Source organism: Sphaerodactylus townsendi, linkage group LG08, assembly GCF_021028975.2.
Source record: "Sphaerodactylus townsendi isolate TG3544 linkage group LG08, MPM_Stown_v2.3, whole genome shotgun sequence".
NCBI lineage: Eukaryota > Metazoa > Chordata > Lepidosauria > Squamata > Sphaerodactylidae > Sphaerodactylus > Sphaerodactylus townsendi.
In genome coordinates this window covers 110,449,979-110,472,405 of record NC_059432.1, presented here as the reverse complement: position 1 = coordinate 110,472,405, position 22,427 = coordinate 110,449,979, and the positions used below count along the sequence as shown (strand labels likewise).

General features: G+C 69.4%; 3 protein-coding genes across 5 annotated transcripts in view; 2 read left to right on the top strand and 1 right to left on the bottom strand.

Moving 5' to 3' along the window:
• LOC125437443 (acetylcholine receptor subunit gamma-like) overlaps nucleotides 1-684 on the top strand; it is a 40,734-nt gene extending 40,050 nt beyond the window's left edge. For both annotated transcript variants that reach the window (XM_048504995.1, XM_048504994.1), the window contains exon 11: nucleotides 528-684. In XM_048504995.1, the coding sequence (XP_048360952.1) occupies nucleotides 528-676 (149 nt within the window). In that variant the 3' untranslated portion in view covers nucleotides 677-684. The remainder of the gene's footprint in view (nucleotides 1-527) is intronic.
• Nucleotides 685-13,308: 12,624 nt separating this feature from the next.
• Nucleotides 13,309-20,393, top strand: LOC125438536. Its single transcript, XM_048506966.1, has 3 exons — nucleotides 13,309-13,912; nucleotides 15,079-15,159; nucleotides 20,230-20,393. The coding sequence occupies exons 1-3, from the start codon at nucleotides 13,309-13,311 to the stop codon at nucleotides 20,391-20,393; spliced, it is 849 nt and encodes a 282-aa protein (XP_048362923.1).
• The window catches only part of EIF4E2 (eukaryotic translation initiation factor 4E family member 2), a 63,145-nt gene continuing 60,869 nt past the window's right edge, over nucleotides 20,152-22,427 (bottom strand). For both annotated transcript variants that reach the window (XM_048506400.1, XM_048506401.1), the window contains one exon: nucleotides 20,152-20,586. Coding sequence is in view for 1 of the 2 variants with exons in the window: in XM_048506401.1 (XP_048362358.1) it covers nucleotides 20,547-20,586 (40 nt within the window). In the remaining variant the exon portion in view is untranslated. The remainder of the gene's footprint in view (nucleotides 20,587-22,427) is intronic.

Here is a 22,427-nt window from a genome sequence, read left to right as displayed (position 1 = left end):
TCTCCGATGAATAATAATTGACCGCTGAAATGCATGCCAATTTTTGCACAGCCTCATAAATATGGCAGATATGCTTTTCGTCGTGCCTCTCCCTTCTTTCCTTAGACCCACCTGGAGGTTGGTAATTCTACGCACAGAATATGATAGGGTTACAGACAATAATTTAACAACCGGTTCCGGTGGTGGGATTCAAATCATTTAACAACGGGTTGTTTACAAGCACCAGTTTAACGACCGGTTCTGTCGAAGTGGTGCAAACCTGCTGAATCCCATCACTGGTTACAGAAGTAAGCACATAGTGGTTTGTTCTTGGACTGGTTCCAAACAGAATTTACACTCTGAAATTTCAACTGTTGCTTCTAACCAGTCCACTTTAAACATAAGCCACTGGTACTTGTTTCCCTCAGTTGCGTCTGGACAAATCCGTGGCCCTTTGAAGACTGACAAAATTTATAAAAATATGGGCTCTGGCTCTGGAAAAGTGGGGTATAAAAACATCTTCTTCTTCCCTGCTTACTCATCCCCAGGAGGAGGCTTGGAGAACGGCTGTCCCCAGGAACTTTGCATCAGCCTGCGTCAAGCTGCTCCCGAGATTCAGGCCTGCGTCGATGCCTGCAACCACATCGCGAAGACGCTGCAAGAGAAAAATGACTTTGACAGTGTAAGTATTCTCTAAAGCGGCTCTATGTCCTGGCACTGGACCTCCAAAGGAACTGGGCCGGCCGCTGTGTGAGACAGGAGGCTGGGCTAGATCAAGGGTCTGCAACCTGCGGCTCTCCAGATGTTCATGGACTACAATTCCCATCAGCCCTTGCCACTATGGCCAATTGACCATGCTGGCAGGGGCTGATGGGAATTGTAGTCCATGAACATCTGGAGAGCCACAGGTTGCAGACCCCTGTGGGGGGGGTGGGGGGGGGGGGGGGCGGGGGGGGGGGGGGGGGGGGGGGGGGGGGGGTGGGGGGGGGGGGGGGTGGGGGGGGGGGGGGGTGGGGGGGGGGGGGGGTGGGGGGGGGGGGGGGTGGGGGGGGGGGGGGGTGGGGGGGGGGGGGGGTGGGGGGGGGGGGGGGTGGGGGGGGGGGGGGGTGGGGGGGGGGGGGGGTGGGGGGGGGGGGGGGTGGGGGGGGGGGGGGGTGGGGGGGGGGGGGGGTGGGGGGGGGGGGGGGTGGGGGGGGGGGGGGGTGGGGGGGGGGGGGGGTGGGGGGGGGGGGGGGTGGGGGGGGGGGGGGGTGGGGGGGGGGGGGGGTGGGGGGGGGGGGGGGTGGGGGGGGGGGGGGGTGGGGGGGGGGGGGGGTGGGGGGGGGGGGGGGTGGGGGGGGGGGGGGGTGGGGGGGGGGGGGGGTGGGGGGGGGGGGGGGTGGGGGGGGGGGGGGGTGGGGGGGGGGGGGGGTGGGGGGGGGGGGGGGTGGGGGGGGGGGGGGGTGGGGGGGGGGGGGGGTGGGGGGGGGGGGGGGTGGGGGGGGGGGGGGGTGGGGGGGGGGGGGGGTGGGGGGGGGGGGGGGTGGGGGGGGGGGGGGGTGGGGGGGGGGGGGGGTGGGGGGGGGGGGGGGTGGGGGGGGGGGGGGGTGGGGGGGGGGGGGGGTGGGGGGGGGGGGGGGTGGGGGGGGGGGGGGGTGGGGGGGGGGGGGGGTGGGGGGGGGGGGGGGTGGGGGGGGGGGGGGGTGGGGGGGGGGGGGGGTGGGGGGGGGGGGGGGTGGGGGGGGGGGGGGGTGGGGGGGGGGGGGGGTGGGGGGGGGGGGGGGTGGGGGGGGGGGGGGGTGGGGGGGGGGGGGGGTGGGGGGGGGGGGGGGTGGGGGGGGGGGGGGGTGGGGGGGGGGGGGGGTGGGGGGGGGGGGGGGTGGGGGGGGGGGGGGGTGGGGGGGGGGGGGGGTGGGGGGGGGGGGGGGTGGGGGGGGGGGGGGGTGGGGGGGGGGGGGGGTGGGGGGGGGGGGGGGTGGGGGGGGGGGGGGGTGGGGGGGGGGGGGGGTGGGGGGGGGGGGGGGTGGGGGGGGGGGGGGGTGGGGGGGGGGGGGGGTGGGGGGGGGGGGGGGTGGGGGGGGGGGGGGGTGGGGGGGGGGGGGGGTGGGGGGGGGGGGGGGTGGGGGGGGGGGGGGGTGGGGGGGGGGGGGGGTGGGGGGGGGGGGGGGTGGGGGGGGGGGGGGGTGGGGGGGGGGGGGGGTGGGGGGGGGGGGGGGTGGGGGGGGGGGGGGGTGGGGGGGGGGGGGGGTGGGGGGGGGGGGGGGTGGGGGGGGGGGGGGGTGGGGGGGGGGGGGGGTGGGGGGGGGGGGGGGTGGGGGGGGGGGGGGGTGGGGGGGGGGGGGGGTGGGGGGGGGGGGGGGTGGGGGGGGGGGGGGGTGGGGGGGGGGGGGGGTGGGGGGGGGGGGGGGTGGGGGGGGGGGGGGGTGGGGGGGGGGGGGGGTGGGGGGGGGGGGGGGTGGGGGGGGGGGGGGGTGGGGGGGGGGGGGGGTGGGGGGGGGGGGGGGTGGGGGGGGGGGGGGGTGGGGGGGGGGGGGGGTGGGGGGGGGGGGGGGTGGGGGGGGGGGGGGGTGGGGGGGGGGGGGGGTGGGGGGGGGGGGGGGTGGGGGGGGGGGGGGGTGGGGGGGGGGGGGGGTGGGGGGGGGGGGGGGTGGGGGGGGGGGGGGGTGGGGGGGGGGGGGGGTGGGGGGGGGGGGGGGTGGGGGGGGGGGGGGGTGGGGGGGGGGGGGGGTGGGGGGGGGGGGGGGTGGGGGGGGGGGGGGGTGGGGGGGGGGGGGGGTGGGGGGGGGGGGGGGTGGGGGGGGGGGGGGGTGGGGGGGGGGGGGGGTGGGGGGGGGGGGGGGTGGGGGGGGGGGGGGGTGGGGGGGGGGGGGGGTGGGGGGGGGGGGGGGTGGGGGGGGGGGGGGGTGGGGGGGGGGGGGGGTGGGGGGGGGGGGGGGTGGGGGGGGGGGGGGGTGGGGGGGGGGGGGGGTGGGGGGGGGGGGGGGTGGGGGGGGGGGGGGGTGGGGGGGGGGGGGGGTGGGGGGGGGGGGGGGTGGGGGGGGGGGGGGGTGGGGGGGGGGGGGGGTGGGGGGGGGGGGGGGTGGGGGGGGGGGGGGGTGGGGGGGGGGGGGGGTGGGGGGGGGGGGGGGTGGGGGGGGGGGGGGGTGGGGGGGGGGGGGGGTGGGGGGGGGGGGGGGTGGGGGGGGGGGGGGGTGGGGGGGGGGGGGGGTGGGGGGGGGGGGGGGTGGGGGGGGGGGGGGGTGGGGGGGGGGGGGGGTGGGGGGGGGGGGGGGTGGGGGGGGGGGGGGGTGGGGGGGGGGGGGGGTGGGGGGGGGGGGGGGTGGGGGGGGGGGGGGGTGGGGGGGGGGGGGGGTGGGGGGGGGGGGGGGTGGGGGGGGGGGGGGGTGGGGGGGGGGGGGGGTGGGGGGGGGGGGGGGTGGGGGGGGGGGGGGGTGGGGGGGGGGGGGGGTGGGGGGGGGGGGGGGTGGGGGGGGGGGGGGGTGGGGGGGGGGGGGGGTGGGGGGGGGGGGGGGTGGGGGGGGGGGGGGGTGGGGGGGGGGGGGGGTGGGGGGGGGGGGGGGTGGGGGGGGGGGGGGGTGGGGGGGGGGGGGGGTGGGGGGGGGGGGGGGTGGGGGGGGGGGGGGGTGGGGGGGGGGGGGGGTGGGGGGGGGGGGGGGTGGGGGGGGGGGGGGGTGGGGGGGGGGGGGGGTGGGGGGGGGGGGGGGTGGGGGGGGGGGGGGGTGGGGGGGGGGGGGGGTGGGGGGGGGGGGGGGTGGGGGGGGGGGGGGGTGGGGGGGGGGGGGGGTGGGGGGGGGGGGGGGTGGGGGGGGGGGGGGGTGGGGGGGGGGGGGGGTGGGGGGGGGGGGGGGTGGGGGGGGGGGGGGGTGGGGGGGGGGGGGGGTGGGGGGGGGGGGGGGTGGGGGGGGGGGGGGGTGGGGGGGGGGGGGGGTGGGGGGGGGGGGGGGTGGGGGGGGGGGGGGGTGGGGGGGGGGGGGGGTGGGGGGGGGGGGGGGTGGGGGGGGGGGGGGGTGGGGGGGGGGGGGGGTGGGGGGGGGGGGGGGTGGGGGGGGGGGGGGGTGGGGGGGGGGGGGGGTGGGGGGGGGGGGGGGTGGGGGGGGGGGGGGGTGGGGGGGGGGGGGGGTGGGGGGGGGGGGGGGTGGGGGGGGGGGGGGGTGGGGGGGGGGGGGGGTGGGGGGGGGGGGGGGTGGGGGGGGGGGGGGGTGGGGGGGGGGGGGGGTGGGGGGGGGGGGGGGTGGGGGGGGGGGGGGGTGGGGGGGGGGGGGGGTGGGGGGGGGGGGGGGTGGGGGGGGGGGGGGGTGGGGGGGGGGGGGGGTGGGGGGGGGGGGGGGTGGGGGGGGGGGGGGGTGGGGGGGGGGGGGGGTGGGGGGGGGGGGGGGTGGGGGGGGGGGGGGGTGGGGGGGGGGGGGGGTGGGGGGGGGGGGGGGTGGGGGGGGGGGGGGGTGGGGGGGGGGGGGGGTGGGGGGGGGGGGGGGTGGGGGGGGGGGGGGGTGGGGGGGGGGGGGGGTGGGGGGGGGGGGGGGTGGGGGGGGGGGGGGGTGGGGGGGGGGGGGGGTGGGGGGGGGGGGGGGTGGGGGGGGGGGGGGGTGGGGGGGGGGGGGGGTGGGGGGGGGGGGGGGTGGGGGGGGGGGGGGGTGGGGGGGGGGGGGGGTGGGGGGGGGGGGGGGTGGGGGGGGGGGGGGGTGGGGGGGGGGGGGGGTGGGGGGGGGGGGGGGTGGGGGGGGGGGGGGGTGGGGGGGGGGGGGGGTGGGGGGGGGGGGGGGTGGGGGGGGGGGGGGGTGGGGGGGGGGGGGGGTGGGGGGGGGGGGGGGTGGGGGGGGGGGGGGGTGGGGGGGGGGGGGGGTGGGGGGGGGGGGGGGTGGGGGGGGGGGGGGGTGGGGGGGGGGGGGGGTGGGGGGGGGGGGGGGTGGGGGGGGGGGGGGGTGGGGGGGGGGGGGGGTGGGGGGGGGGGGGGGTGGGGGGGGGGGGGGGTGGGGGGGGGGGGGGGTGGGGGGGGGGGGGGGTGGGGGGGGGGGGGGGTGGGGGGGGGGGGGGGTGGGGGGGGGGGGGGGTGGGGGGGGGGGGGGGTGGGGGGGGGGGGGGGTGGGGGGGGGGGGGGGTGGGGGGGGGGGGGGGTGGGGGGGGGGGGGGGTGGGGGGGGGGGGGGGTGGGGGGGGGGGGGGGTGGGGGGGGGGGGGGGTGGGGGGGGGGGGGGGTGGGGGGGGGGGGGGGTGGGGGGGGGGGGGGGTGGGGGGGGGGGGGGGTGGGGGGGGGGGGGGGTGGGGGGGGGGGGGGGTGGGGGGGGGGGGGGGTGGGGGGGGGGGGGGGTGGGGGGGGGGGGGGGTGGGGGGGGGGGGGGGTGGGGGGGGGGGGGGGTGGGGGGGGGGGGGGGTGGGGGGGGGGGGGGGTGGGGGGGGGGGGGGGTGGGGGGGGGGGGGGGTGGGGGGGGGGGGGGGTGGGGGGGGGGGGGGGTGGGGGGGGGGGGGGGTGGGGGGGGGGGGGGGTGGGGGGGGGGGGGGGTGGGGGGGGGGGGGGGTGGGGGGGGGGGGGGGTGGGGGGGGGGGGGGGTGGGGGGGGGGGGGGGTGGGGGGGGGGGGGGGTGGGGGGGGGGGGGGGTGGGGGGGGGGGGGGGTGGGGGGGGGGGGGGGTGGGGGGGGGGGGGGGTGGGGGGGGGGGGGGGTGGGGGGGGGGGGGGGTGGGGGGGGGGGGGGGTGGGGGGGGGGGGGGGTGGGGGGGGGGGGGGGTGGGGGGGGGGGGGGGTGGGGGGGGGGGGGGGTGGGGGGGGGGGGGGGTGGGGGGGGGGGGGGGTGGGGGGGGGGGGGGGTGGGGGGGGGGGGGGGTGGGGGGGGGGGGGGGTGGGGGGGGGGGGGGGTGGGGGGGGGGGGGGGTGGGGGGGGGGGGGGGTGGGGGGGGGGGGGGGTGGGGGGGGGGGGGGGTGGGGGGGGGGGGGGGTGGGGGGGGGGGGGGGTGGGGGGGGGGGGGGGTGGGGGGGGGGGGGGGTGGGGGGGGGGGGGGGTGGGGGGGGGGGGGGGTGGGGGGGGGGGGGGGTGGGGGGGGGGGGGGGTGGGGGGGGGGGGGGGTGGGGGGGGGGGGGGGTGGGGGGGGGGGGGGGTGGGGGGGGGGGGGGGTGGGGGGGGGGGGGGGTGGGGGGGGGGGGGGGTGGGGGGGGGGGGGGGTGGGGGGGGGGGGGGGTGGGGGGGGGGGGGGGTGGGGGGGGGGGGGGGTGGGGGGGGGGGGGGGTGGGGGGGGGGGGGGGTGGGGGGGGGGGGGGGTGGGGGGGGGGGGGGGTGGGGGGGGGGGGGGGTGGGGGGGGGGGGGGGTGGGGGGGGGGGGGGGTGGGGGGGGGGGGGGGTGGGGGGGGGGGGGGGTGGGGGGGGGGGGGGGTGGGGGGGGGGGGGGGTGGGGGGGGGGGGGGGTGGGGGGGGGGGGGGGTGGGGGGGGGGGGGGGTGGGGGGGGGGGGGGGTGGGGGGGGGGGGGGGTGGGGGGGGGGGGGGGTGGGGGGGGGGGGGGGTGGGGGGGGGGGGGGGTGGGGGGGGGGGGGGGTGGGGGGGGGGGGGGGTGGGGGGGGGGGGGGGTGGGGGGGGGGGGGGGTGGGGGGGGGGGGGGGTGGGGGGGGGGGGGGGTGGGGGGGGGGGGGGGTGGGGGGGGGGGGGGGTGGGGGGGGGGGGGGGTGGGGGGGGGGGGGGGTGGGGGGGGGGGGGGGTGGGGGGGGGGGGGGGTGGGGGGGGGGGGGGGTGGGGGGGGGGGGGGGTGGGGGGGGGGGGGGGTGGGGGGGGGGGGGGGTGGGGGGGGGGGGGGGTGGGGGGGGGGGGGGGTGGGGGGGGGGGGGGGTGGGGGGGGGGGGGGGTGGGGGGGGGGGGGGGTGGGGGGGGGGGGGGGTGGGGGGGGGGGGGGGTGGGGGGGGGGGGGGGTGGGGGGGGGGGGGGGTGGGGGGGGGGGGGGGTGGGGGGGGGGGGGGGTGGGGGGGGGGGGGGGTGGGGGGGGGGGGGGGTGGGGGGGGGGGGGGGTGGGGGGGGGGGGGGGTGGGGGGGGGGGGGGGTGGGGGGGGGGGGGGGTGGGGGGGGGGGGGGGTGGGGGGGGGGGGGGGTGGGGGGGGGGGGGGGTGGGGGGGGGGGGGGGTGGGGGGGGGGGGGGGTGGGGGGGGGGGGGGGTGGGGGGGGGGGGGGGTGGGGGGGGGGGGGGGTGGGGGGGGGGGGGGGTGGGGGGGGGGGGGGGTGGGGGGGGGGGGGGGTGGGGGGGGGGGGGGGTGGGGGGGGGGGGGGGTGGGGGGGGGGGGGGGTGGGGGGGGGGGGGGGTGGGGGGGGGGGGGGGTGGGGGGGGGGGGGGGTGGGGGGGGGGGGGGGTGGGGGGGGGGGGGGGTGGGGGGGGGGGGGGGTGGGGGGGGGGGGGGGTGGGGGGGGGGGGGGGTGGGGGGGGGGGGGGGTGGGGGGGGGGGGGGGTGGGGGGGGGGGGGGGTGGGGGGGGGGGGGGGTGGGGGGGGGGGGGGGTGGGGGGGGGGGGGGGTGGGGGGGGGGGGGGGTGGGGGGGGGGGGGGGTGGGGGGGGGGGGGGGTGGGGGGGGGGGGGGGTGGGGGGGGGGGGGGGTGGGGGGGGGGGGGGGTGGGGGGGGGGGGGGGTGGGGGGGGGGGGGGGTGGGGGGGGGGGGGGGTGGGGGGGGGGGGGGGTGGGGGGGGGGGGGGGTGGGGGGGGGGGGGGGTGGGGGGGGGGGGGGGTGGGGGGGGGGGGGGGTGGGGGGGGGGGGGGGTGGGGGGGGGGGGGGGTGGGGGGGGGGGGGGGTGGGGGGGGGGGGGGGTGGGGGGGGGGGGGGGTGGGGGGGGGGGGGGGTGGGGGGGGGGGGGGGTGGGGGGGGGGGGGGGTGGGGGGGGGGGGGGGTGGGGGGGGGGGGGGGTGGGGGGGGGGGGGGGTGGGGGGGGGGGGGGGTGGGGGGGGGGGGGGGTGGGGGGGGGGGGGGGTGGGGGGGGGGGGGGGTGGGGGGGGGGGGGGGTGGGGGGGGGGGGGGGTGGGGGGGGGGGGGGGTGGGGGGGGGGGGGGGTGGGGGGGGGGGGGGGTGGGGGGGGGGGGGGGTGGGGGGGGGGGGGGGTGGGGGGGGGGGGGGGTGGGGGGGGGGGGGGGTGGGGGGGGGGGGGGGTGGGGGGGGGGGGGGGTGGGGGGGGGGGGGGGTGGGGGGGGGGGGGGGTGGGGGGGGGGGGGGGTGGGGGGGGGGGGGGGTGGGGGGGGGGGGGGGTGGGGGGGGGGGGGGGTGGGGGGGGGGGGGGGTGGGGGGGGGGGGGGGTGGGGGGGGGGGGGGGTGGGGGGGGGGGGGGGTGGGGGGGGGGGGGGGTGGGGGGGGGGGGGGGTGGGGGGGGGGGGGGGTGGGGGGGGGGGGGGGTGGGGGGGGGGGGGGGTGGGGGGGGGGGGGGGTGGGGGGGGGGGGGGGTGGGGGGGGGGGGGGGTGGGGGGGGGGGGGGGTGGGGGGGGGGGGGGGTGGGGGGGGGGGGGGGTGGGGGGGGGGGGGGGTGGGGGGGGGGGGGGGTGGGGGGGGGGGGGGGTGGGGGGGGGGGGGGGTGGGGGGGGGGGGGGGTGGGGGGGGGGGGGGGTGGGGGGGGGGGGGGGTGGGGGGGGGGGGGGGTGGGGGGGGGGGGGGGTGGGGGGGGGGGGGGGTGGGGGGGGGGGGGGGTGGGGGGGGGGGGGGGTGGGGGGGGGGGGGGGTGGGGGGGGGGGGGGGTGGGGGGGGGGGGGGGTGGGGGGGGGGGGGGGTGGGGGGGGGGGGGGGTGGGGGGGGGGGGGGGTGGGGGGGGGGGGGGGTGGGGGGGGGGGGGGGTGGGGGGGGGGGGGGGTGGGGGGGGGGGGGGGTGGGGGGGGGGGGGGGTGGGGGGGGGGGGGGGTGGGGGGGGGGGGGGGTGGGGGGGGGGGGGGGTGGGGGGGGGGGGGGGTGGGGGGGGGGGGGGGTGGGGGGGGGGGGGGGTGGGGGGGGGGGGGGGTGGGGGGGGGGGGGGGTGGGGGGGGGGGGGGGTGGGGGGGGGGGGGGGTGGGGGGGGGGGGGGGTGGGGGGGGGGGGGGGTGGGGGGGGGGGGGGGTGGGGGGGGGGGGGGGTGGGGGGGGGGGGGGGTGGGGGGGGGGGGGGGTGGGGGGGGGGGGGGGTGGGGGGGGGGGGGGGTGGGGGGGGGGGGGGGTGGGGGGGGGGGGGGGTGGGGGGGGGGGGGGGTGGGGGGGGGGGGGGGTGGGGGGGGGGGGGGGTGGGGGGGGGGGGGGGTGGGGGGGGGGGGGGGTGGGGGGGGGGGGGGGTGGGGGGGGGGGGGGGTGGGGGGGGGGGGGGGTGGGGGGGGGGGGGGGTGGGGGGGGGGGGGGGTGGGGGGGGGGGGGGGTGGGGGGGGGGGGGGGTGGGGGGGGGGGGGGGTGGGGGGGGGGGGGGGTGGGGGGGGGGGGGGGTGGGGGGGGGGGGGGGTGGGGGGGGGGGGGGGTGGGGGGGGGGGGGGGTGGGGGGGGGGGGGGGTGGGGGGGGGGGGGGGTGGGGGGGGGGGGGGGTGGGGGGGGGGGGGGGTGGGGGGGGGGGGGGGTGGGGGGGGGGGGGGGTGGGGGGGGGGGGGGGTGGGGGGGGGGGGGGGTGGGGGGGGGGGGGGGTGGGGGGGGGGGGGGGTGGGGGGGGGGGGGGGTGGGGGGGGGGGGGGGTGGGGGGGGGGGGGGGTGGGGGGGGGGGGGGGTGGGGGGGGGGGGGGGTGGGGGGGGGGGGGGGTGGGGGGGGGGGGGGGTGGGGGGGGGGGGGGGTGGGGGGGGGGGGGGGTGGGGGGGGGGGGGGGTGGGGGGGGGGGGGGGTGGGGGGGGGGGGGGGTGGGGGGGGGGGGGGGTGGGGGGGGGGGGGGGTGGGGGGGGGGGGGGGTGGGGGGGGGGGGGGGTGGGGGGGGGGGGGGGTGGGGGGGGGGGGGGGTGGGGGGGGGGGGGGGTGGGGGGGGGGGGGGGTGGGGGGGGGGGGGGGTGGGGGGGGGGGGGGGTGGGGGGGGGGGGGGGTGGGGGGGGGGGGGGGTGGGGGGGGGGGGGGGTGGGGGGGGGGGGGGGTGGGGGGGGGGGGGGGTGGGGGGGGGGGGGGGTGGGGGGGGGGGGGGGTGGGGGGGGGGGGGGGTGGGGGGGGGGGGGGGTGGGGGGGGGGGGGGGTGGGGGGGGGGGGGGGTGGGGGGGGGGGGGGGTGGGGGGGGGGGGGGGTGGGGGGGGGGGGGGGTGGGGGGGGGGGGGGGTGGGGGGGGGGGGGGGTGGGGGGGGGGGGGGGTGGGGGGGGGGGGGGGTGGGGGGGGGGGGGGGTGGGGGGGGGGGGGGGTGGGGGGGGGGGGGGGTGGGGGGGGGGGGGGGTGGGGGGGGGGGGGGGTGGGGGGGGGGGGGGGTGGGGGGGGGGGGGGGTGGGGGGGGGGGGGGGTGGGGGGGGGGGGGGGTGGGGGGGGGGGGGGGTGGGGGGGGGGGGGGGTGGGGGGGGGGGGGGGTGGGGGGGGGGGGGGGTGGGGGGGGGGGGGGGTGGGGGGGGGGGGGGGTGGGGGGGGGGGGGGGTGGGGGGGGGGGGGGGTGGGGGGGGGGGGGGGTGGGGGGGGGGGGGGGTGGGGGGGGGGGGGGGTGGGGGGGGGGGGGGGTGGGGGGGGGGGGGGGTGGGGGGGGGGGGGGGTGGGGGGGGGGGGGGGTGGGGGGGGGGGGGGGTGGGGGGGGGGGGGGGTGGGGGGGGGGGGGGGTGGGGGGGGGGGGGGGTGGGGGGGGGGGGGGGTGGGGGGGGGGGGGGGTGGGGGGGGGGGGGGGTGGGGGGGGGGGGGGGGCGGGGGGGGGGGGGGGGGTGGGGGGGGGGGGTTGGGGGGTGGGGGGGTGGGGGGGTGGGGGGGTGGGGGGGGGGGGGGGTTTGGGGGGAGGGGAGGTTGGGGGGGGGGGGGGGTGGGGGGGGGGGGGGGGGGGGGGGGGGGGGGGTGGGGGGGGGGGGGGGGGGGTGGGGGGGGGGGGGTGGTTGGGGGGGGGGGGGTGGGGGGATTAAGCTTGCAACTCAATAACGATGATATTTGTAAAGTTGCTAGAAGGCGAATAATGATATAAGGAAACAATTTTAAGTTAGTGTTTTAAATAAAGGCTTATGTATGTGTGTATGTAATATATATGAAGACAAAAAAAGATGTAAATATGTACAAAATCGCTGGAACTGATGGAGAATAAGCTACATTTTCTCAGACAGCACCTGAGATGTTTTGCTCTGCCTTGCTTTGCTTCCTGTGCAATGAAAAGGGTTGCCGATATTGCTTCTTTACTTATTTTGGCAGCTTTTCTGACACAAAGCATAAGGATGAACCAGGTTGGTTGGCCCTGACATTCCCTCTTTTGTTGTATTTTCCAGCCGTGGACTTCTTTCCTAACAACAGCATGCTTTTAGCCGCCACCTTGAGTACCAACTTCCTTGTTAATGTTCCCAAGTGTCTGTCCTCCTCAAAATTCTCTCCATCCAAAGTCAGAATAGCAGTAGCCCAGCTTCCTGATGCAACCGCCTCGACAGGTACGGAAGAGACATGAATTTTTTTCATTGGTGTCTATTCATGCAAAACGTAGGGGCGGGCCTGAGACAGATTGCTAGCCGTGGGAAATTTTATCAGGTGCTTCTTCCCGCGCTACTTGAGGAGAGTAGCACAGGGCTTAAGGTAAGTGGGGAAAGGGCCAATGATACGTTGTGCTTAAAACCAAATCCGGATGGCGGCATTAATAATCCCCGAGCCTATTATCTCTCTCTCTTTTTGCTATTTGTTATTTGTTTATTAAGGGGAGAGGAAGGAGGCGAAGGGGAGGCAGAACGGTCCAACCAAAATTTCCGGTGATATCGATGGTAACGATATAACACCTGCTGTCACTATCGGTGTGGGTATAGGAGGCCAGCTATAAATGGAGAGCCAGTGTGGTGTAGTGGTTAAGAGCAGGTGGATTCTAATCTGGGGAACTGGGTTTGATTCCCCACTCCTCCACCTGAGTGGTGGAGGCTTATCTGGTGAACCAGATGTGTTTGTGCACTCCTACATTCCTGCTGGGTGACCTTGGGCTAGTCACTCTGGACTCTCTGAGCCCCACCTGCCTCACAAGGTGTCTGTTGTGGGGAGGGGAAGGGAAAGGAATTTGTAGGCCACTTTGAGTCTCCTTACAGGAGAGAAAGGTGGGGTGTAAATCCAAACTCCTCCTCCTCCATTCACGGAATGGCTTTAATCAAAGGCCAAGTGAAATATCTCTGTTTTACAGGCCCTATGGAACTGTTTAAGGTCCCACAAGGCCCTGGGGTCAGCTGACAGGGAGTTCCACCTGGCTGGATCCAGGGTCAAAAAAGCCCTCGCTCTGGTTGAGGCCAGATAGATATCCTTTGGGCCAAGAACCACCAACAAATTTCCATCAGAGGACCAAAGCATCCTCCGTGGATGATACGGGTGGATGCAGTCTCAAAGACATCAGGGTCGCACACCGCTTGAGGCCTTAAAGCAGGGGTCTTCAAACTATGGCCCTCCAGATGTTCATGGACTACAGTTCCCATCAGCCCCGCCAGCATGGCCAAGTGGTAGGGCTCATGGGAATTGTAGTCTATGAACATCTGGAGGGCCATAGTTTGAAGACCCCCTGCCTTAAAGGTTAGAACCAGCACTTCTACAGCATCAAATCTACACTGAGGGCGATTCTGCACATGAGTAAAATAGGTTTGACCCAGTTCCCTGAGAAGGGTACTGACCTAGGTCGAAGCCATTGTTGTTCCCCACTGCAACCAGCTTGATCCCAGCTCGGAGGGCAGAATCATCCTGTGCCTCTTCGCTGCTCTGTTCCGATTGGCTACTGTTCTACGGCCATGTTCCGTCTATCCCCACACACGTTATTAAAAAAAACTGCCACAGGAATGGAGGGATGAAGGTGGCATTTTTTGATTGGCCAGCTGTACGCATGCCCGAAACACTCAGCTGTGATTGGCTGAATGGGGGACTCCTGGCACCAGAGATTCCGCACTTTACTGGAATCAAGCTGAGTTCGAGCGGGGTTCCCTGAAAAAGTAGTAGTTCCCAACTGGTGTCGGAAATTGGACCGTTACACGGGGCGAAGCTGGTACAAAACCACGTTGATCCCAGTGGTTGTGCGGAGCACTTAGGTCGAACGCAGCTCAAACTTAGGTCGATAACACAAGTGCGGAATCGACCTGAGATTCCCTTCCCCTTCCTCTGTCCAGGAATCCCCCCCAGGTGAACCTTGGCAACTCATCTTTTCACCCCCCTCCCACCCCCCCTCCAAGGGCTCTGTTGCACAGCTGTTCCTATTTGCTGACTGCCTCGTCTGGCCGAGTTCTCCTTTTCCACTCCGGCGACACTATTGTCCTGCACACTGGGGCAGATCCGGGTGGTTGCCGCAGAAACGCCTCAGTGAATGGGAAAACCTTGTCAAGTGAGTTTGCTGAAGCGGGGCGGGGGCAGCCGGGCCGTCTGTGGGTCGAGACTCTCGTTCCCCTTGGGCCTCTGGTTCACATTGGGTTCTGGAGGCCGAGGGGCCGAAGCCCATGCCTCCGGAGACCTGCCTCATCCTCTCAAGATGTCTGTGGTGGACTCCCAGCCCTCGCCCTTCGGACGTCTGACTCGCGAGAGACACATCGAAACTGTTTCCAGGTCGCCGAAGAAGAAGCAGGACTTCTCAGAGGCTGTGGAAAGATCTCAGGATGGAGCAACGTTGAGCTCTCATTCAACAGGCATCCCAAGGTCCCAGTCTAGGAGGGTCACACAGGGTGGATTTGCTAGAGTGTGTGGTTCTGGGGAGCACAGCTGCCACACGGACGCCTGGATGCATTCTGAAGCGGTGCCGTGTGGAATCAGGCACCAGGGACCCCTGACTTCACCTCCTGGGTGGTCAAGGTGCAAGGGAGGACTGAGACACACACAGCAGCCAGGCGAGGAGAAGCAGGGTCGTTCCTATCTTGGGCTGCAGATGTTGGCTGGTGTCCGCCAGCTGTGCATCACCTCCACGGGCGAGCTATGTGGTAAGTACAGTTGCCAACCTCCAGCTTGTGAGGAATGGCAACATCTCCTGACATCAGTGATCAGTTCTCTTGGAGAAAATGGCTGCTTTGGAAGGTGGATGTGATGGCAGTACACCCAGCTAAGATCTTTCCTCCCCTCCCCTCCCCTCCCCACCTCCACCGCAAACCCTCAGGAATATTTATATTTATAAATTGGCCTCAGGAGGCCAATTTGCTGGTGGTTCCCGGCCCCTCAATGATGCGGCTGGCCTCCACTCAGGCTAGGGCCTTCTCAGCCCTGGCCCCTGCCTGGTGGAACACTCTCCCTCCAGCTGTCCCGGCCCTGCGGGATCTTGGTGAATTCCGCAGGGCCTGTAAGACTGAGTTGTTCCACCGGGCCTTTGGAGTGTCCAGCCGCTGATTGAAGTGCCCCTTTTATTTAAGGTGACCAGCCATCCCGCTTTTGGCGGGACACTCACGCTTTTCCGCAATGTGTCCCGTGTCCCATGGGGTTTTAAAATTGTCCCGATTAGGCAATGCGCTCCTGCGGCCGTGTGCGCCTCCTGCGCTGCCGCACTGCCTTCTGGGGCGCTTCCCTGTTTCCTGACCGGGGAGCGCCGCAAAAGGCAGTGTGCTCCTGCAGCCGTGCAGGGTGCGCGCGCACACGCCCCCCGGGTTACAGGAGTAAAAATTTGGTCACCTTACTTTTATTCCTCCGGCTCGGAGTTCCCTTTGCCATCTACGGGACCCACTTTTTCGTTCTGCTCCCCCCCTCTTTGGGAGGGTTTTAATTGGGGTTTATTGCGTGACGCCATCTTTGTTAATTTTACCGCTGTGTTTTAATTTTAATGGGGTTTTGTTTGTATGTGCTGTAAGAGGAAACTATGTTGTGCACCGCCCAGAGCCCTTCGGGGGTAGGGCGGTATACAAAACCCATAAACAAATAAAAATAAATATCCCAAACCTGGTAGTTGCCAACCCTGTGAATCCATTTGTACAACCTAGACTTTCTGGTTTCTTCTGTTCCATCCTCTCCTGCCGCTCTTCCCTTCAGTGTGGCTGATTGTTTCTCTCTGACCTGAGTTCAAGGTGTTCCCAGCCCAAGTTAAGCCTAAAAAACTGGCATGCCATCCCGAGTTGGCGCCGAGCAGAAATGGTTTTCTTGCCACATCTCCTTTTTCTTACAGGTACACCCGGCAACTTGGCAAGAAGAGGCTATCTCGTCAGCACCGCAGACCACGAAAGAGGCCTGCTGGTCGTGACCGAAGGTAAACGGCTCCCGTTGGGTCCACATCTATATTTCGCAAAGCAGGAAACAGAGCCGTTCCCCTTCCTTGCAGGGAGAGGGGTGAGGCAAAAACCCACAACAAGCCAACAATAATGTTGAGGCAGTATGGGGTTATGGCAGTGGTGGGATCCAAAAATTTTAGCAACAGGTTCCCATGGTGGTGGGATTCAAACAGTGGCGTAGCGCCAATGGGGCTGGGTGGGGCACGACGGGGGCGTGGCTGGGCATTCCGGGGGCGGGGCATTAATAATTTCTCTGTTACTGTAAAAAACTCTTACTGTAAAAAAAAGTTCCTAATTTCCAGCTGGTCTCTTTCTGTCCATAATTTAAACTCATTATAGCAAGTCCTATCCTCTACTGCCAACAGAAACAACTACTTCTCTGCTAATCGACTGCCTGTCGAATACTTAATACTTTCAAATACTTAATTTTGTTTCTAGAAATCAAAAGAAGGAGACTTTCCTTCAACAAGGAACTTTACCATATTTCTAAAACATGTTTTGAAAACAGCCCAACAGGGAGAATTATCCCGTTTTCTACCTTCGCTAACCAGCCACATAGGAAACAACAGGACTTCATGATTCCTAATGGAGTTTCTAACGGAAAAGCGGACCCAATTAGTAACCCCCTCTCGGCACACACCAATAATTAGTAACCCACTCTCGGGAACTGGTGAGAACCTGCTGGATCCCACCTCTGTGTTATGGTTAGAATTCCCTTTGAGCCACAAAACTGACTGAGTGACCTTGAGTCAGTCACTTTCTGTCCACCGAGGTTGAGGTGGGAGGAGGGCATGTCGCCATCAGTTAAGTTATGGTTCCTGAATTTAAGAAATTTAATTAGAATTGGATTTATTTCAGTGGGAAATGCAAGTGGTTTTAATGTTGTGATTTTAATACGTTATCAAATATATTTTACTGTTGTACACCGCCCTGAGCCCTTTGGGGGAGGGCGGTTTATAAATATAATTAATAAACCAACAAACAAACCTCCACAGGGTTGCTGGGAGGTTAAAACTGAGAACAGGAGATCTGGGCATTCTGCCCTGAACTACTTTTTTGAGGGGGGGGGGATATACAGTTCCTACTTTCTCACACATAAAACAAACACAACATACAAACTCAAAAAAAGAGAACAGAACGTCATTTACACATTATGTATTGACTTCCAGCAATCTCATCTTTGATTAAAAGTTATCTCTAGGTTGATGTATATATAATTAAAACCTTCGTTCCGCATTTATTTCTTACTAGCAGGCCCGGCCATGCATTGCTGTGGCAATTGTCCTTCTCATCACAGTCCGCAACCCACACAGCTGTCCATGTAGGTCCAATGATCCGCAGCATAGCCTTTTGGGGTGGTCAAATGAAATCCCTCTTTCCCTTTTCAATGCGCATCATTATATGGTGCTGTCTTGTTTTTTAGTATAAAGTAACCCTTTCCATTCCACAATGGCACTGTCCAGAGTGCGAATCCCGCTGTCCATGAGGCTGGTTGACACGCACAGTCCTGGCTTGGGTAAGGCAGAACTGGGGCAAGGAGGCTATCCCAGTTCGAGGCCAGCTCCCTGGGTTCTTAAAGGGCCATGTGCAAAAGAAGCGGAGCCGGTAGTGTTGGTTCGCCCCCACCCCGCGGATTTTCTTAGAAGAAAAAGGCAAACTCCAGCTCGCTTGTAGTAAAAGAGAGCTGTGGCGAATATGGGTGAGGAAGTGGGTAAGTGGTGGTTGGATGTGAGGGAGGGCAGAGTGAGGTGTGTGAGGATGAGCTGGATGTGTATTGTATGGTAGCAGTGGGTGAGGCACAGAGAGTGAAAGTTACCTGCGTGTGAGGGGGGGGGGGACCCCACCTGACGTCTCACACGGCAAAGAGTGTGTGTGTTTCACTTCCACTCGTATTACCTAACAGTGTTACCTATTTACTGTTTTCCCTGTTCATCTCTGCCCATCTGCACGAACATCCTAAGCCCTCATCCCAAGCCCTCAGGCCACAGACAGACAGGCTGCACGGACATTCTAAGGGTGACAGTTAAACACAAACAGCTTCATGGCCTGGTGCGCCAGGAAAAAGACGTTTTACCTGGCTCAGGTATGGACTTTTGGCGACTTGAAGGTCCAATTACCTGCCTGCAACAGGGAGGAACGTCATGTGAAAATTTGGGGGCGATCCGTCCAGCCGTTTCAGCATTAGGGAGAGACTAACAAAGTCATGGTTTGCTTTTTATATATATAGATATTTATATGCTGCCCTTCCTCTTATGGGCTTGCTTTGATTTTTTGGGGAGCAACTGAGTATGTTCAGAGGAGGAATGAGCTGAAACGAAACCTGTATTGAGACATGCCTGAACGGCATCTAATCGGAAAGATAAGAACGCTGTGGGACGGCGGCATTTTCAGTTGGAACAGCGGGCTGCATCCTTTGTACAGGCTTGTACACTGAGCGCGAGAGCAGATGAAACAGCAGCGATTCGTTTGTTGCACAGCTGGGGCTGAAAGCAAGACTAAGTCCTTAAGTGCTGTCATTTGCAAAACAATTAATGCAACGTGGTGGGAAAGAGTCTGCAGCTATTTAAGCTCCCGGAACATGGATATATTGCTTTTGCTCCTATCACCCACGAGCTATTATGGCAGAGAGCCCATCTCAGCCCACCCCCCCCCCCGCCCCCCACACATAACCAATATTGGAAATGGTTGGGGACCCATGCTTATCTGAATAATAAAAGTTAAAACGCGGGAGTCGAGGCTGCCCTTTGAGTACCAGAAGCATATACCTGTTGTGCCCGGCGACTATAGTCTCAATTGAAGAACTTAGAATTGGAACATGATATTCCTCACTGCAGAACTGTAGCAGGATATTGGTCCGCTTCTTCGGATCTTTTCAACCGAAGGTTCATAGCAATTAATCTGCTGCTTCTTGTTCATTCAAGACGGTTGGAGTTTCAAACGGTCTGTCGAAAGGACAAATAGATCCCCTGGAACAAGTGAGGTTCAAGAGCCGAGGAAGGAACTTGGATTTCCCCTTCAACTGGCCCAAGCGGGTTGCCATACTGTCACCTCCTCCCACGTGAACCTACCCACATACTCCCACGATCTTCAGAGACTCCGCTTTCATTGCCCCTGCCATCTGAAGCTAGATGGGTGGCACAAGAAAAAATGAGTTTTTCAGTTGTGGGACCAAACCTTTGGAACGCCCTTCCCGTGGGAATCATCAGTCCCCGGTCTAGTGCTGTCTTTTTGCCAGTGGACAAAGACTTTTTTTTCATTTTGTTTAACTTATCTCAAATAATGGTAACTAGATTTCCTTCTAGCATGGTTTATGAGTTTATAACTGGATTATAAGCGGTATTTTTAATTTCACAAATATTTTAATTTTTTCTTAATGTTCACGGCCTTGTGGATCCTGATCAGGTGGAATGGTGCCACAGAAAGGATGCATATAAATAAAATAACTAATAATTCACACTTATGCATGTGAAGTGCTGTCATGCTTGCAGCCGGCTCACGCAAACCTGTAAGGTTTTCAAGGCAAAACACGATGAGAGGTGGTTGGCCATTGCTCTCCTCTGCATAACCCGACTTCATGGAGGTTTCCCATCTAAGTACTAACCAGGCCTAACCCTGCTTAGCTTCTGAGATTTCAAAGCAAGAGACAAACAGAGGTGATTTGCCATTGCCTTCCTCTGTAGCATCCCTGGAGCTCCTAGGTCGGTGGTGGTGAATCTAGGGCACTTCAGATGTTCATGGACTACAACTCTCATCAGCCCCTGCCAGCATGGCCAATTGGGAACTGCCCCAATGGGAATTGTAGTCCATGAACATCTGGAGTGCCATAGGTTCACCACCACTGTCCTAGGTCAGTGGTGGCAAACCTATGGTACTCCAGATGTTCATGGACTACAATTCCCATCAGCAGGGGTTGATGGGAATTGCAGTCCATGAACATCTGGAGTTCCATAGGTTTGCCACCACGGTCCTAGGTGGTCTCCCATCCGAGTACTAAGAATGGCAGACCCTTAGTTTCCCAAATCTGAAGGCAAGAGATGAACGGGCTTGCCTTCCTCTGCATGGCAACCCTGGACTTCCTTCGTAGTCTCCCATCCAAGCACTAATCAGGGCTGACCCTGCGTAGCTTCTGAGACTTCAAGGCAAGAGACAAAGAGAGGTGGTTTGCCACTGCCTTCCTCTGCGTAGCAACCCTGGGCTTCTTCAATGGTTTTCCAGCTAAGTACTAAGAATGGATGGCCCCAATTGGGCTACCTTGGCCATCCAGGTCAAAATAAAGTGCTGCCATGGCGATCCCATACGGTTTTCAGCCACGGGACACTCGGAGGTGGTTTGCCATTGCCAGCCTCTGCATTGCAACCTTGGACTTCTTTGGTGGTCTCCCGCCCAAGCAGCAACCAGGGCTAACCTGCTCAACTTCCAAGATCTGATGAGATCAGGCTAGCCTTGGCTGTTTAGGTCGGGGTAAAGTGATGCCAGTTTTCAGCCAACTAATAAGAACATAAGAACAAGCCAGCTGGATCAGACCAGAGTCCATCTAGTCCAGCTCTCTGCTACTCGCAGTGGCCCACCAGGTGCCTTGGGGAGCTCACCTGCAGGAGTTGAAAGCAATGGCCTTCTGCGGCTGTTGCTCCCGAGCACCTGGACTGTTAAGGCATTTGCAATCTCAGATCAAAGAGGATCAAGATTGGTAGCCATAAATCAACTTCTCCTCCATAAATCTGTCCAAGACCCTGTTTGGACAGATGTCCATCCTGCTGAGTTTTCAAGGTAAGAGATTAACGGAGGTGGTTTGCCACACTGCCTGCCTCTGTGCTTAGTGACCCTGGACTTCCTTGATGGTCTTCCAAGTGCTAAGAAGGGACGACTCTGCTTAGCTTCCAAGATCTGATGCGATTGGGCCGTCCTGGGCCATTCAGGTCAGGGCATTTCACACACAGGCACCCATGCACACACAAACAACAAAGCAGGAACAGAGGCCTCATTATTTATTGGCAGAGGTGAACAGGGAGGGGGGCAATTTGCCAATCATCAGGCTGCCTCCGTGGCAGGATGCAGAGATGCTCGTAATACTGAAAAATCCCTGGGCAGCAAAAAGGCCCTTGATAGAAGGATCCTCCGCATCAAACAGAAGCGAGGCAGGAGGCGCCCGAGGCCGCTGAGGAACACCACGGAAAAGCCACCCGCTCAGCCAGCCAAGACGTTTGGGCGCTAGGAGGTCAGTCTTTGATACAGGCGGGAAAAGCCCAGGGGAAAGGTGCAAACCTCCTCGGCAGGCCGAGACTGCGGGGCCTGCGTGGGGATACCCCCTCCCCCTTTTGTCTGGGCCAGATGGAGGAGGAAGAGCCGAGCGCCGCCCTTCCCCTCCTCACAAAGTGATCTTGGTATTTCGGAAGCTTGAGTTATCCCTGAAAGAGAAAGGGAGAAAGAAGGTTAGAGGAAACCCATCGTCCAGGGCGACTGCGTTTCGTTCTTGGAATGCGATGCTTGGAAACAGTTTGCGACCAACATGCCTGCATCCCCAGGCAAGGAAAAGAGGACATGCGGCAGGAATAGCGTACAGACATTGCTCAAAGGTGGCTGTGTGGAATCTGGAATTGCAACAACTGTTTTCTGAAACACCACTAGAACTGTGGGTTGTATCTACCCTTGTCTGCCACCCTCTAATCATTTACACTGCAGAACAGGAGGGAAGAAATAGGGATTCTATTTAGTCTTCTCCTTGATGCTTAATCTAATACATGGTAGATTTGGCCAGTCACTCATCTGACAGGATCTAGTCCCTTAATAAAATATAAATAATCTTTTCCTGGGTATACTCAGCCTCCTCTTACTCTCTTCTGCTGAGTGGCCGTGCTCAGGAGTTTCCCTCTTCAAACCAGCCTCCAAGGAGAGTCCCCTGAACAGTAAGACTTGATGGCCTTTGAGGTCTCTTCCAACTCTATGGTTCTATGAAATGGGCACACAAACACAGGCATGCAAAGGAGCTTTGCCCTGCAAGGCCTTGCTGGTTTAGAAAAGCAGGGGACCCGCAGCAGCGAAGATTAGAAGTTCCCCTGTTGGCAAACAAACATTGGCCGTGGGGGGTGGACAGTATCGTCCAGTTGCAGCCGACCTATGGATGTCCTGTGGGATTTTCAAGGCAAGAGGAGGATGTAGGTGGTTTGCCACTAATGGTCTCCAACTTGCAACCCTAGACGTCTTGTAGTGGTCTCCCAACTCAGTACTAAGAGGACTTTGGATTTATATCCCCCCTTTCTCTCCTATAGGAGACTCAAAGGGGCTTACAATCTCCTTGCCCTTCCCCCCTCACAACAAACACCCTGTGAGGTAGGTGGGGCTGAGAGAGCTCCGAGAAGCTGTGACTAGCCCAAGGTCACCCAGCTGGCGTGTGTGGGAGTGTACAGGCTAATCTGAATTCCCCAGATAAGCCTCCACAGCTCAGGTGGCAGAGCTGGGAATCAAACCCAGTTCCTCCAGATCAGAGTGCACCTGCTCTTAGTCATTGCTCTTAGCCACTACGCCACTGCTGCTCCAGAGATGACCCCACTTCGCTCCCAAGATCTGATGGGAGCGGGCTAGCCGGGGTCTGAACTCTGACCTTTAGATGCCAAGAGTGGGCTCGAATGCTAGGGGAGGATGACAAAACGTTCCATCGAATGCCACCCAACGGAGGGTTAGAGCAGTGACTGAGGTCAGAACAGATGCAAATCTGAATTCCAGACAGCTGCCACTGGACAGGAACACTTCCTGACATGCACAGGTGCCAAGGGTGGCACAACACGGGACGCTGCCACGCTGGCTCACACAGTGATTCTAAGAAAGCCAATGGGCAGTCAGTTCAGGTGGACCCTGCAGGAAGATTCAGAAGGGAGCTTTGCAGCTTGGGAAAATGGCTTGCGAAGAGCCAACGTTTCGGTTGAATAAGAAGGAACTGGCATTTCCTTTGCAGCGACTGCGATGGCTCAGCTGCAGGGGATCCGTTGCTTCACACCAGCAAAGCAAGCAGAGCAAACTTGGGCTTGATTTGAATGGGACACAAGGGAGGGAGAAGGACTCCTCCCACATGGGGCTCGGTGCTTCCCTCAGCATGGAAAAAGGACTGCCCACCCCCCACCCCCCACAAAGAAATGGTGGGTAAGCACAAAGCCCCCAGCCCCCGCGAGGGATTCTGCTCTGACATCGGCCCACTGAAACCACTCCAGGTATCTGTCGGGTCACATGGAGTGTTCTTGCCCTAGCTCAGGGG

What these genes read in the sequence shown, in the direction of transcription:
- LOC125438536 (XM_048506966.1), top strand. Translation starts at nt 13,309, where the DNA reads ATGGGAAAACCTTGTCAAGTGAGTTTGCTGAAGCGGGGCGGGGGCAGC. An exon ending in CTCCACGGGCGAGCTATGTG is followed by an intron (nt 13,913 to 15,078) that starts GTAAGTACAGTT and finishes TTTTTCTTACAG; the next exon opens with GTACACCCGGCAACTTGGCA. An exon ending in CCTGCTGGTCGTGACCGAAG is followed by an intron (nt 15,160 to 20,229) that starts GTAAACGGCTCC and finishes CCTCCGTGGCAG; the next exon opens with GATGCAGAGATGCTCGTAAT.